Source organism: Pteropus alecto, unplaced genomic scaffold (assembly GCF_000325575.1).
Source record: "Pteropus alecto unplaced genomic scaffold, ASM32557v1 scaffold131, whole genome shotgun sequence".
Classification (NCBI taxonomy): Eukaryota; Metazoa; Chordata; class Mammalia; order Chiroptera; family Pteropodidae; genus Pteropus; species Pteropus alecto.
Window position 1 is genome coordinate 1,442,532 of NW_006434709.1, and position 12,857 is coordinate 1,455,388.

Genomic DNA, 12,857 nt, shown 5'->3' on the forward strand with positions numbered 1-12,857 from the left:
TAATAAGAGAATTTGGCTGTATAAAAGACAAATATACAAAAATCAAACTCTTTTTTTTCTATTCCAGCAATAAACAGAAGAGGAAATGGAGAAAAACATTCCATCCACAATAGGACCAAAATCTATAAAATATTTAGAAATAAATTTAACAAGAAAGGTACAAGAAAATAATAAAATCTTATTGTAGGACATAAAGCAAGCCCTGAACAAATAGAGTACAATTTTGTTTACCAAGACAGAATGACTTACTGTCATAAAAATATAAGTCCTTTCAAAAGTGTATGAATTAAATGCATTCCCAATGGATTATTGGTTCTTCTGTATCTTAATAAAAATCTTAAAATTCATACAAATGTCTGAGAATATCCAAAAATAGTTATAGATAAGACCAGGGGTGGAAGACTTGCCTTATCAGATATTAAAACATGCTTTGAAGCTACTGAAGGCAAAAGGTAAGTGTTGGTGTGGGGCATACAGGTGGATAAGTGAGACAGACTAGAGAGTCCAAAGATAGAAGTCAGATTTTAGGGGCCTGTTATAGCACAAATGTGGCATATTATTAATTCACAGGGGAAAAAAGAATTTATTGAACAAATGGTGCTAACGTAAGTGGGTATCTACTTGGAGGATGCCCACATCAGAAACAAAAATACATTCCAAGCATATAAAAAAAAAAAAAGATAAAGTGAAAAAACACTAACAAAAATCCTAGAAGGGCTTTTTTTCTTTCCTTTCTTTCAGAAAAATCCATTTAAAAACCAGAGAAGAGAGATGTCTTTAAGCAGAACAAAAAATTCAGAAGCCATGAATGAAGAAATAGAAATATTTGATTATATAAACACTCAAAATTTCTATATGGCAAAGACACCATACACAAATGTGAACAATAAATAAAGAGCTCTCACAACTCAATCTGTACACCTCAGGGAAGATTACACAGGAAGGAGTGAAATCTAAATAGATAAAAAGGTGCTCCACTCTCCTAGTCATCAGGGAGCGCACATATAAGCAAGTACTAATTTTCATCTGTTTGGCAGGCAAAATTACAGGTGAGAACATATTCGGGGCTGACAAGGGTGCTGGGAAGTGTGTCCTCTCACAGGGCTGGTAGAAATGTGAATGATCCCAGCCTAGCTGGGATAAGCAATCTTGCCCCAAACCGTCCATACCTGTTTAAGAATAAATACACACTTTGAACCAGCAATTCCATTTTTGGGCATCTATCTTAAGCAATTAAGTCATTGGTATAAAAGGGCTATATATTGCTGTACTATTTGTAACAGCAAAGCCTGAAAGATGCTGAATGTCTATCAACAGTGGAACTATGGGGTAAGTCACAGCACATCCGTACTATCACCTACCGTGCTGCTTTCCAAGAGAGTGAGTAAAATGTGTATTTGATATGTTTTAAGAGACTAGCATCAATGTAAACCTCTGACATGAGTATATTTGCCAATATACAGCAGGTCTTTACATTGGTGATCTCAGTAGGTTAGGGGCAGATAGTTAACTTTACATGTCTTTTCTTTGTTTCACTAGTTTCAAAGGAGCATTTTAAAAAATTAAAATGTAAAAATTAGGGAATGTTCAAATACAGGTCAAGTGGTTATTCGCCATCATTACTATCATTATGTCTCCTACTCTCCACGAATTGATGACCTTAACGGCAAGGGAGGCTGAAGGATGGCTCAATTTCCCAACTGGGTGTGACCAGCGTGGGGTCCACTCCCCAGGGCCCCCCTGCTGAGGTTAAACCTGAGACAGGAAGTTTTGCAGCAATGACAGTCACTGAGGGAAGCTCTGGTTTGGGTCCCTCTTTGTCCTCTGAAGAAGATGCCAGAAGGTAACTTGGTTCTCGTCCAAACAACCTCTCAGACCGTGTGGAGTTGGGGTCCTTGAGGAGGGGGCTCAGCCCAAGAAGAATGCGCTGAGGTCGGCGGAGAGGCTTCTCAACCACAAGAGGGAGCCCAAGAGCAAGGACTGCGGGGCCTGGGAAACAAGTTAAATAGGCGTCCAGGCTCCTTTCCCTGCCTGTCTGAAACCGCCAATGGCCTCGTTGCCTGTGGAGCCGATGGTGGGCTGTCAACAGCAAGGGGAAAGTTGCTGGACAGAGCACGGGCTAGAGTGGGTCCAAGAGAAATCAGGCAATGGGCCCAATAAAAACAAGGCAAGCAGGGTGATAAAACGCGATCTTTTTTATGTGAGTTTACGTGGGCGAGGGAGTGTGGGAGGAAAGGAAAGTGGAGAGGAGGTGGCGTGCTGTGTGTCTGTGAAAGATGAAATCGGAGAAACAGAACCTCGAGTAGCAGAGAGATTACAGTCAGACGGTAGGAAGAACGGCGAGGGGTGGTTACAGCCACTTGGAGCAGTGACTGTGTGTGTGTGTGTGGGGGGGGGGGCGGTGCTGTGTGTCTGTGAAAGATGAAATCGGAGAAACAGAACCTGGAGTAGCAGAGAGATTACAGTCAGACGGTAGGAAGAACGGCGAGAGAGGTGGTTACAGCCACTTGGAGCAGTGACCGTGTGTGTGGGGGGGGGGGCGGGGGGGGGATTCTAGTGAGCAAACACCAGCTCTTACCCAAAGGAGCCCCGTTTCCCAGCCACATACTGAGTAAGCCTGATTCTCTCAACTCTCTGTTGGTTACTAGAACATTGCAGGGAGTGGGGATGGTACAGTGTAACCCATCTCCTCTGCTGGAGATTCAGCTGAGTTCTCATCCAGCAAGGGGTCAGGCACAGGGGAGCTGCTGTGCACACTGGGAGGACTGGGAAGTTCTTAGCAAGCCTGGTGAGACTTTGTACCTCAGGAAATCAGATGAAACTGTAGAAACTACCCCCAGAAAAATGCACAGGCCCATGAATACACACCTTCAGAGGTCTGCATACAATTTCAAGGCCCTTATTCCCTGGACTAAGAACTCTCTGACCTAGACAAAATTCTTCCCCAAATATTTTTCCATTTGAGAGGGATGAAGGAAGGAAGCATAATTGCTTGGGATTCACTGCAGGCAGAAGGTGGCCCCATAGAGGAGAAACTGTAGCATTTCGCCCAAGCAACTTTAGAACAGGGGAAGGAGTGTGGGACAGCAGAGAAGGGTGCATAAAGGTGCTTTTTTTTTTTTTTTTTAAAGATGCCTTAACAAGAAAGGTGCCTTACAAGACTATAAATTACTGATTCCTTTCCTTCCCTCTGCCAGCCCAGGATTCTCTGGGTGCTTCCATCACCCAGTTATTTTGTTCTGCAAGAGTTCCAGATGCGTCCAATAATCACAGAACCATAGCCTGGGGATTTATCTCCAGTTTCTTACTCCAGCCCCATTTTACAGGTTAGAAAATGTGTGTCTGCATAGGTTCTGACTCTCCATATGACACTGGGTCCTATATAGACTGGAGAGTGCGGTGGAGATGGGCAAGGGGGCAGGAGATGGCACTATTTAATCAGGCATTTCTGCATTCCAGGAGGAGCTATTGCTAGCTGTCCTCAAAGGGGAAGAAGAATAATAATACATTTATCTGATTTGATCCTCATAACGACTCTATGATCATTTAATTGATGAGGAAACTGGGATTTATAATCCTAGATAGATGGTTCTGACACTTTAGGGAGCATCATATCACCCAGAGGGCTTTAAAACGAGACTTTTGGGCCCTACACCCAAAGTTTCTGATTCTGTCAGTCTGGGATGGAGCCCAAGAATCTGTATTTCTTACAGGTTTCCAGATGGTACTGATGCTGCTGATCTAAAATTGACAGGTAGCTAGCAGAAAGAGTGGGATGGAGCTGGCAATAAAAGTCAAGAAGCCTGAGTCAGACTGTCTGACCCCAGGGCACACACGTAACTACACCACACTTCCTTCCAGGGCGTCCCCAACATTAGTGGGTCAAACAGCAATGTCCGTATGAACTTGGAATTTGTTTTTCAGAAAAGAGTGAGCCTGATTTCTTTAATATAGTTGGCTCAGGTTTTGATGGGTTCATTTTTAGTCATGCTAATTCATTCATTCATTCATTCATTCAACTCATTCATTTACTTATCTTTCTTTGAACAAATTGAGCACCTACAATGGGCTTGGATGTTCTGTGAAAGTGCGATGTGAGGCTCTGGGAGCTCAGGATTAATAAAACACCATCCATGTCCAATGGGAGGCACAGCGTGTGTGTGGATGTGGAAGGGAAGCGGGCAGCAGGAGATATGTGGCCAGGGGGTGACCAGATGCCTTGATGCATGCTGCAAACAAGACAGTGCACAAAGCTGAGAAGAGGGACAGGCTCACTGTCCAGGAGACCGAGAGGGGCTTCCAGGAGTATGTGAGCTCCCACCTAGCCCTGGGGATGAGTCAGACGAAGGGCATGGGTGAAAAGTAGTCAAGAAGGCAAAGGGAAAAGTGTGTGCAAAGGAGGCATCGAATGGCAGCTCCGTGCAGAGACTGTGGGTTTCCAAGCGGCGAAGGAGAGCGATGAGACATGAGAGTGCAAAGGTGTGCAGGAGCCCTTATGCGACCTAGGACCTGTGAGAAGGCACTTGGGAGACATAAGCGAGTTTGCAGTGGGGCATGAAGGGGTTAGGGCTACATGGCTACAGGGTGGAGGATGGGAGGGAGCCAGGCTGGGGGTTCAGAGGCCATGGCCCTAATGAGGTAGTGGTGGGGTGGGAGGCTGCTGACAGAACACATGCACTGACAGATGGGAAGGGAGGAAGTGAGGAGTCAAAGGTGGCACCGTTTCCAGTTTGTTCAGCTGGGGAATAGGGTGGGAGGCGGGGGGGTGGGGTGGCGTGCCACAGGTTGGCGGAGGCAGCAGAACAGCAAAGTGATCTTATGGCTTTGCAGGGCTCTTTATGCTTCAAGAATCCCCAACCTCAGGACTCAAAATCCTGCCAGTGTCCGCCATGGTCCTGCAGTTCCCCAGAGCCACAACGCAGCCCACATTCCGTTTCCTTCTGTGAGGCTCGCTTCGCTTCCCACCCACACGGCTGGTTCCCAGGCTGAGACATTCCAAAGGCCTTTGAAAGCCTCGAGCTCTGGAGAAAAGTTAGCTGGCAGTGATCCGCCTCCTTGTTCTCTTCCCTTTAGAGGAAGAGCCATGAGAGCGGCAGGCTTATGGGGAGGTTAGACATAGCCGTTCTGCTGATGAAGAAAGAGGCTCAGTAGCCCAGATCCTCAGCTCGCTGGTGGGTGAAGCAGGTCTCCCTAGGCCCAGAGCGGGGTTGGGGCTGGGGGACACTGTAAAGGAAGGAAGGGGAAACCTGGGTGGCTGGGAGACAATTGGGAAGGGAGATGCAGGGGTGAGTGACAGGAAATTAAAAAGAATAAGGCGGGCCCATGGGGCTCTCTAGGGGCAGGGCAATTTAGAAGAAATCCTGCAAATCCTGCGCAGGGGCTGGGCGGTCCTGGGTTGTGGCCTTGGTGCCTGGGAAGGGGCAGAAGTCTTACCTTAACCTGGTCTAGCACCACCAGGGGCCCGTTGACACTGCATACGGTCCTGTAGGCTGGTAAAAGGGTAGGCGGGTGAGGGTCTCGCACCCAGACACATAGATACACGAGACACACCACGCGCACGTGTGCACACACACACACACACTCACACACACACACAGACACACCACACGCACGTGCACACACATACACACACACACTCACACACACACACACACTCACACACACAGGCATCTTCTGCCTTCTCTTCCCTCCCTCTAAGCACCACCCCCACCCCCGCCCCAGCCTGGGCTGTCAGGGTCATTAGCTGTGACAGGGCCAGCCACCATTGCTGTAAGGGTCATGCCCCTGCCCGCAGGGTCCCCACTGCCTCGGACACCTGCAGGAGGCTGGGGGAGGGCCAAGGCAAGGGCAGAGGCCCCTCAGAGTCCTCCCCTCCCCAGCCATGCAGAGGCCTTTCTCATCCCTGAGGCAGCTTCCCCTCCGGCCTCAGTCCCGACCTTACCCATTCCCTCCACTCTGACCCACAGCTCCTGGCCGCCCCGCTGTGGCTGAGAACTGCCCTCCCCTGCCCCTCACCAGGATCACACTTCTCTCCATCACCCCACACTAATCGACAACTCTGTGTGGGGGGTGCAGGCATCAGTGAGGAAAAACCAGCCAGCACCCCTCTCTGCCATGAAGCTCTGCCAGGGACACTTTCAGACTCCCCAGGCCCCCTGGATGCCTGTGGGGAAGGGGAGAAAGTGACAAGGAAGGAGGAAGCAGCAGAGTGTCCTGGTCCTAGTGGCTGCAGAGACCCCCAAATGGGGAAATGAGCTCCACTTTCAGGGAGCGACTGGGTTAGGCATCAGGACATACTTCCTGACTGGCACTGGGGCCCCCGGTAGAGGAAGTTGGGGACTGGAAGGCGGGGAGCCTACTCTGGTTACCGTAGGGGCTAGTTGAGGGAACTTGGGACCCTCTCTTGCCCACACTACTGGGATAAGGCAGCCCTTTCCTGGGGTGCTAAGATAGAGGAAGTTGGCAAGGCAGGATGAGCAGGGTGTCTGTGAGGTTGCTGGGTCACTCACAGGCTGGAAGGACCTCACAGGGGAAAGTGGTCCGATGAGACCCAGAAGGGTGAGGAGCCTGGCCTAGGGTCACACAGTACACTTGTGGCAGAGCAGGAGCTAGGAGCCTCTCTTTGTCCTTCCCATCAGACCTCCCCTCCTTGTCTCTCAGCCACTTACCTTCTGCTTTTATGCCATCCTGGTACCAAGGACCCCTGCCAAGAGCAACTAAATGCCCCTTGCTCAAGCTCTCCCCAGCCTAGGGGTCAGTAGTCAGAATCCTTATTTTTGTTGGACATAAGCTCCTTACACTGGGACTTGGGCTAGAAAGACCGACTGGGCAAGGGAATCCTTGCATAGACATTTGCAAGGCTTTTCTGAGCTTAAAGACTGTTAGGAAAACTTAAGAACAGTAGGAAGGCACCAGAAGATAAGTTCTTCCGGGGCTTGGGCCTGGAGCAGGAGACTGCCTTACTTCCCTGCCCTCAAAGTACTGACCCACTGACCTACCCTCTCCTCTTATCTTATGGAAGAGGTGTCCCACCTTCTATCTTAGGCCAGCCTCTTCCCCCCACGCCCCCGCCCCTCCACCAGCGACAAGGCCCTTGAGGTGATTGTTCCCTGGAGTGAAGGGCCAGCACCTCTCTCTCTCTGTTGTCTCCCCACGCAGCAAGCTCAGGCATCTCTCATCTTGAAATTATTCCCTCGGCCCCAGTCCTTCTTCAGCTACTGCCTTCACAGCCCAGCTTCTTGCGAGCATGGTTCCCTTCCTCTCTTCCCTTCCACCTTCCACCCACCCCTCGCCCTCTCCAATCTGACTGCTCTCTAGGACATCTCTGGCCTGCAGATTGCTAAATCCAAAGGGACCAGAGCCTGGATGCACTGTCCCCCTGCAGTTCCTGGGAGGCCCCGACCGCTGCCTCCCTCCCTCCCCTTGGCTTCTCCTCAGCCTATTTGGAGGATCTTTGGGATTTGGATGGCCTCAAAGCCCAAGACCTGGCTCTTGACTTCTCACTCTCCTGCCCCTTGATCTGCTGCTTGTCTTCCTTCTCTCCTCCCTTCTTTTCTTCAAACGCATGTTTCAGATGCCCTCCAGGTACTAGGCTAGGTAAATAAAGGCAGCAAATATAACAGGGATAAAAAGAGGGGATAAAGGTAAATCAATTTAATTAAAAACTGTGGTAAGGAAAGGAACAGGGTGGGTGAGGGAAAATGGGCAGGAAGACCAGACTGGGCGCTCACGAGGAAGCACCTTACAGGAAGGGCCATTTGAGCTGAGGCTTCTAGGTCAGCCCCCAGAGAGCCAGGCAAAGGGCACATCTGGCAGAGGTGAGCAGGCCCAGAGGCAGGAATATCAGCGCCTTTGGGAAATAGACAGGAGGGCAGTGTGGCTGGCCTGCGAAGGCTCACTTCCAGACGTATCAGCTCCATGAGACATGAGAGCGGAGATGTTTGCAGTGGCCGCTGATGGGTCCTCACCTCTTAGAAGAGTGTGGGCATATGACAGACACTCAGTAAGTATTCGTCGGATGAAATTATGGAAGGTGTTACCTTATCCCACCAGCTCATTCCTATATTTCTTACATCAGAACCCATGTGTGCTCCCCTCCTGTCACTCAGCCATTCCTATGAAGACCAAGAGTAGAAGGGAAGAGAGAGAGAATACACAGAGCTAAGCGGGGGGCACACAGGAAGACCCCAATGAGGGAGGAAAGGCAGAGGCTGTAGTATCACCCTCCCCATAAAGAAAGAAAATCACCAAGCAGCCACACATTCCCCTCTGGCCTACCTGGCATTCTGATGAAATTCTCTGGATTGCTAGAACTGTGTGAAGCAGAGAAGAGCAAGTGAGCCCAGCAGAGGGAGGATGGAGGAAATGGATCGTGAGAACCCCGGGAAAAGCACGGGAGTGGGGAGAGGGCCACATTTAAAAAAGCCCCAGAAGAGCTGGCATCTTGCTGGTCCTGTAGAGAAAATATCAGACCAGCCAAAAGGGCTGAGATGGCAGAAGAAAGATGAAGGGTGGGTGGGCCTCATAGGGAGGAGGGAGAGGGAAGGGGAAGCACTTCTCACTCCAGGTTCAGAAAACCCCAGGGGACCATTTCCAATGCTGCTTGGGAGACAAATCTTTCAGCTTCCTCCCTGGGGTCACAGGGGGCTCCCCGCACTTCACAGCTTCTGTCATGTGAAATCCCCATTAACCCTGACATTCAACAACTCTACCCTGGGGGATGGGTCACCAAGGAGGGCTGGAGAGTGGTGATGGTGGGGGGCACAGAGAGGGGATCCAGATCTGTCCCCCACCCCCAGCCCCACGGGAGAGATGGGGGAGGGGGGAGCCTAAGGACTGGGACAAAGTGCTCGCCTGCAGAGTCAGGCCCCACCCACCCGGACTGCCAGCTTCTGGATTCAATGCCTCCTCCAGCCCAGCCCACATAGGTGACCAGCACGAGGGCTGTAAGCCTCCCATCTATCTCATCCATCTATCTCATCGCACCAGCCTGGTCTGCAAGAGCCCTTCCCAGGCTTCCAGCAGGCTCAGTGCCTGGCTCTAAGTGGGCCTCATATACAGTTCCTGGATGAAGACATTGCCCCATAGCCTGGTCCTTCACTGCAGATAATCACTTATGTGGCTGTTTCGGTTAAGCATCTGGCTATTCACCTCCTTCAAGTCCTTGCCCTTGACTGACTACTTCGGCCCACTGGGTCTTCTCCCCTCCAAAATGCAACCGTGCTCCAGGCTAGCACCCTGGGGCGCTCCTGTTCTCCAGCTTGTCTGTTCCTTAACAAGACAGACTGCGTCCCTCCCCTCAGACTAGGGTGGCCCTGCTGGTTTGGACAGAGTCAAGGTGGTGGTGGCTGAGCAACAACTATGCCCTTGCCTGGAAGCCAAGCCTTTCGTTTGTACCCACCCTCAACTCTGTCCGTTGTGTCTATTGCTTGGAATGGCAAACTGAGGCCCAGAAGGTCGGCTGATTTTTTCTGGGGCACACCACAAATCAGGACAGTATCCCTTGGCACTCAAGGAAATGGCTGCTACCTTAGCTCTGGGACACACCCTTCATCCTGGAGAGGTGAAGGGTGTGTGTAGCGCTGAGGCAGGGGGCTGAACCAGAAGACCTCGGAGGGGCACTTCCTCAATAGGCCTTGCTGAGACTTTGCAGACTCTCCCTCCAGCTGCTCTGTCCACCCCCTCTCCATTGTCCTAGCTGACACTTTGGGTTGCACTTTGGGCTGCTGGCTGGTGGAGCCCCTCCCTGCCCCTGTCTCCTCACTGCCTTCCTGGTCAAAGGCTCAGCAGGGGCTCCAGCGGCCCACTAATTAGGGCGGCCCAGCCACACCTGCAGCGTCCTGGGAGAGGGCTGAGGCAGGCTCGCCCATGCGTGAGGCCAGGGTGGGGGCAAGCCCAGGGCAGCAGGTCCCTCACCTCCTCCCTGATCCCGCTGGAGGGATTAGGAGAGAGGGGGCAGGGGCTGGAAGGGAGGACTTTTAGAATTAGCCCAAGACCCTGCTGGGTGGAACTTTCTCAGTGTAATCTCCCTGGACTTTGAGTGGAGGAAACTGAGGCAGCCAGCAGTGTGGTACTTGAACCCCTGAGCATCCGACCTGGCTGCATCCCTCCATCCGGGCTGCCAGCCTGTCCATCCTAAACTTTGCTCATTCTGTGCCCCACACCTCACAACCCATGAGGCTAGCAACCTCTTCCCAGGACCAGACAAAGCTCTATGCCGTCTCCTCCTCTGGGGAAACCACTCTGGCTCTGAGGGGGGCAAAGGAGTCCCTTTTTTCCTGGGGTGAATTTTGCTGGGGTTCACTCCTCATCCTGATTCCATCCTGCCTGCTCCTTTCTGGCCCCTTCCCTCCCTAGCCACTGCAGTGCCTCAGGCTGATTTAGTCCACCTCCTCCTCCTCACGGACCCTGGGGCTGGAAGCCAGTTGCCTTCCTAGGCTCTTTCTGTCTCTACTCAAAGTTCTCCTGCCTGGAAGTGCTTAGAGGCCCCCGATAGGAGGCCAGCCTGAGGAAGGAAGGCAGAGATGACACAAGGGTCCTGCCTCCAGCCTACTCAGGGCAACAGATCTGGGTTTTGAACCTGTCCATAGCCCTGCGGAGAGAGAACCCCTCAGGCACCTGAGAAGGGAAGGGCGGGAATTGGTTAAAGGCCTAGATACTGAAGCATCCTGAGGAAGCCTGGCCCTGGGGGTGGGAGGTGTCAGGGCTGGGCTGGGGCTGGCCTCTGGGTGTATCCTATGAGGACACTGATGTGCAGCAAAAGCAATGGTGGCAGTAACGTCTTTGCCATAGCCCTGGAGCCAAAGGGACTCTGCTCGCACTAACCCTTGTCTCTGGGTCACTATTGTGTGTGAACACGTATGTCTGGGTGGGGGCCACATGGAGCAAAATACTTGCAAACACGGGGGTGCTGCTACCTCTGGGTTCTAGCCTGGGTCAAACCTGAAGGGTATGTTGACTATAAATAAGGGACTGGCTGGGAGGGGCCCTAGGGCAAGGTTGTACCCTGCCGGGTTCATGGGAGCACACCTTCCAGAGAGAAAGAAAGCAAAGCATGTAGGTCTAGACCCTGGACTCCACTCAAGACCCTGTTCTCACAGGGAGGAGGGATGCAGGGGGTGGAGCCTGCAGGGGTGGGCCATCACACAAGACTGGACAAAAGTCAACCAGCTCCGCTCAGTCTCCAGGCCTGGGCTTTAGACCCAAGGGGCTACTACTAGTCACTGTATAGTTCTAGGCCTTGGTGACCCCTGCTTTGCCCCAGGGGTGAATCTGGGCCTCCATCCTCTCTGCACCTCCACAGGCGGGGCCTGCGGGGCCACCTCGATCAACTTGACATCACTCCTCTCTTTCTCCTTAGCTGGAATGCTCTCCACCCCTCAGTACCTGCTTGGGCCTCAGGAGGTGCCTTATAACCCCTGGGCTCCTCACTGACTCAGCAGTCAGCTCCCTCTCAGATCACTCCTCCTCCCCACATGGGGCCATGTAACTGCAGGGGGAGGAAGAAGTGGCTGTGCTAAGCCAGTTTCTTCTCATACACACCCTCTGGCTCTGCTTAGCTAGTGCTGGCCAGGCCGGTTTACTCCAGTGAGCTGGGCTGTCCGAGGATTCCAGAGCCAGGCCAGGGAGAGTGACCTTGAACAAGGAGAGATGGCAGGGGTGGGGAGCTCCCTTTGGTCCTTGAGGCCAGACATCTGAACTTGGCCCACCCCTTCATACAAGACAGGTACTAAAGCTGCCCAGGGACACCCCTTCTGCCTCCTACAAGGGTATACTCCAGCACATGCACCTCTATGCCTGGATGCCAGGCACTAGCCCTCCCCCAACTGCACGCACACAGACATGTGACATCACCTGACCACACATTCACCGTATTCAACCCATGAGCATGCACGCTCGAGCACACACACACACACACACACACAACCCCTCACCCTGAGAGTACAAGCATGCGCAGTCACATATTTCCTCACTTTGATCACACACTCAAGTATTGATCATTTGATCATACACACTCAAGCTGTCACACACATATTTACACATATCCTCACCCAAGTGAAGGGGGAGCACACACATAACCCAGGCACAGGTCTTCCCCTGGTTACACATAGACACCCTTTCCCAGAACGCACATACGACATGCACCAGTTGGCATGACCCACACAGTATCAAGTATTACTCCGTCCTGAAAATGCACCATTCTGCATTGCCACACATCCCCCAAGAACACTTGATCGTACATCATACTGTGCTGAGTGTTCTGGTGTCCACACACACACACATCTCAAACACATATTCACGTGTACATGCACACATGCACTCTCTCTCTCTCTCTTTCTCTCTCTCTCTCAGGGGCAGTTGTGGCTGTCTCTGGCTTGGGGACTCAGTGCAGGATCAGAGTGATGACAGGGAGGCTCCTGCGACTACTCCCTTGCCCTTTCTCTAGGATAGCCTGTGCAGAAGAACCCCCATTTCTCCCCTTGCAGAGGTGGCCCCTTGTCCAGGCGGCCTGTGCCACTCCACTGGACCAAGAACGCCACAGGACTGCGAGGCCTCTGGTCCCCCAGTTTCCCTGAAGCTGAAGGGCAGCGCCTGAGGACACAGCAGCCCACCCCAACCTCACCCGCCAGGGGTCGTACTCACTGACACGCGGGTGGGTGATGTAGTTTCGGGTGACCACCTGCTTGTGCTCATAGGCTGTGCCTAGGTCGCAGACACTGCTGGGGAGCCCCTCAGGCCTACTGTCTACCTCCATGGCCATAATGAGGTGCTAGGCTTGGAGCAGAGCGCCTGAGCCTGCTGAGGCGGGTCCAACACTCTAGCACCAGCCTGCCTCTCTGGCTACCCCTTCCCTCTCC

At 52.2% G+C, this 12,857-nt stretch overlaps 1 protein-coding gene across 1 annotated transcript in view; it reads right to left on the reverse strand.

Moving 5' to 3' along the window:
• ATP6V1B1 (ATPase H+ transporting V1 subunit B1) overlaps positions 1-12,760 on the reverse strand; it is a 24,547-nt gene extending 11,787 nt beyond the window's left edge. The window contains exons 1-2 of the mRNA XM_006909672.1: positions 12,643-12,760; positions 5,434-5,489 (exon numbers count right to left, since the gene is read on the reverse strand). Coding sequence (XP_006909734.1) covers positions 5,434-5,489; positions 12,643-12,760 — 174 coding nt within the window. The remainder of the gene's footprint in view (positions 1-5,433; positions 5,490-12,642) is intronic.
• Between the last annotated feature and the right edge of the window lie 97 nt (positions 12,761-12,857).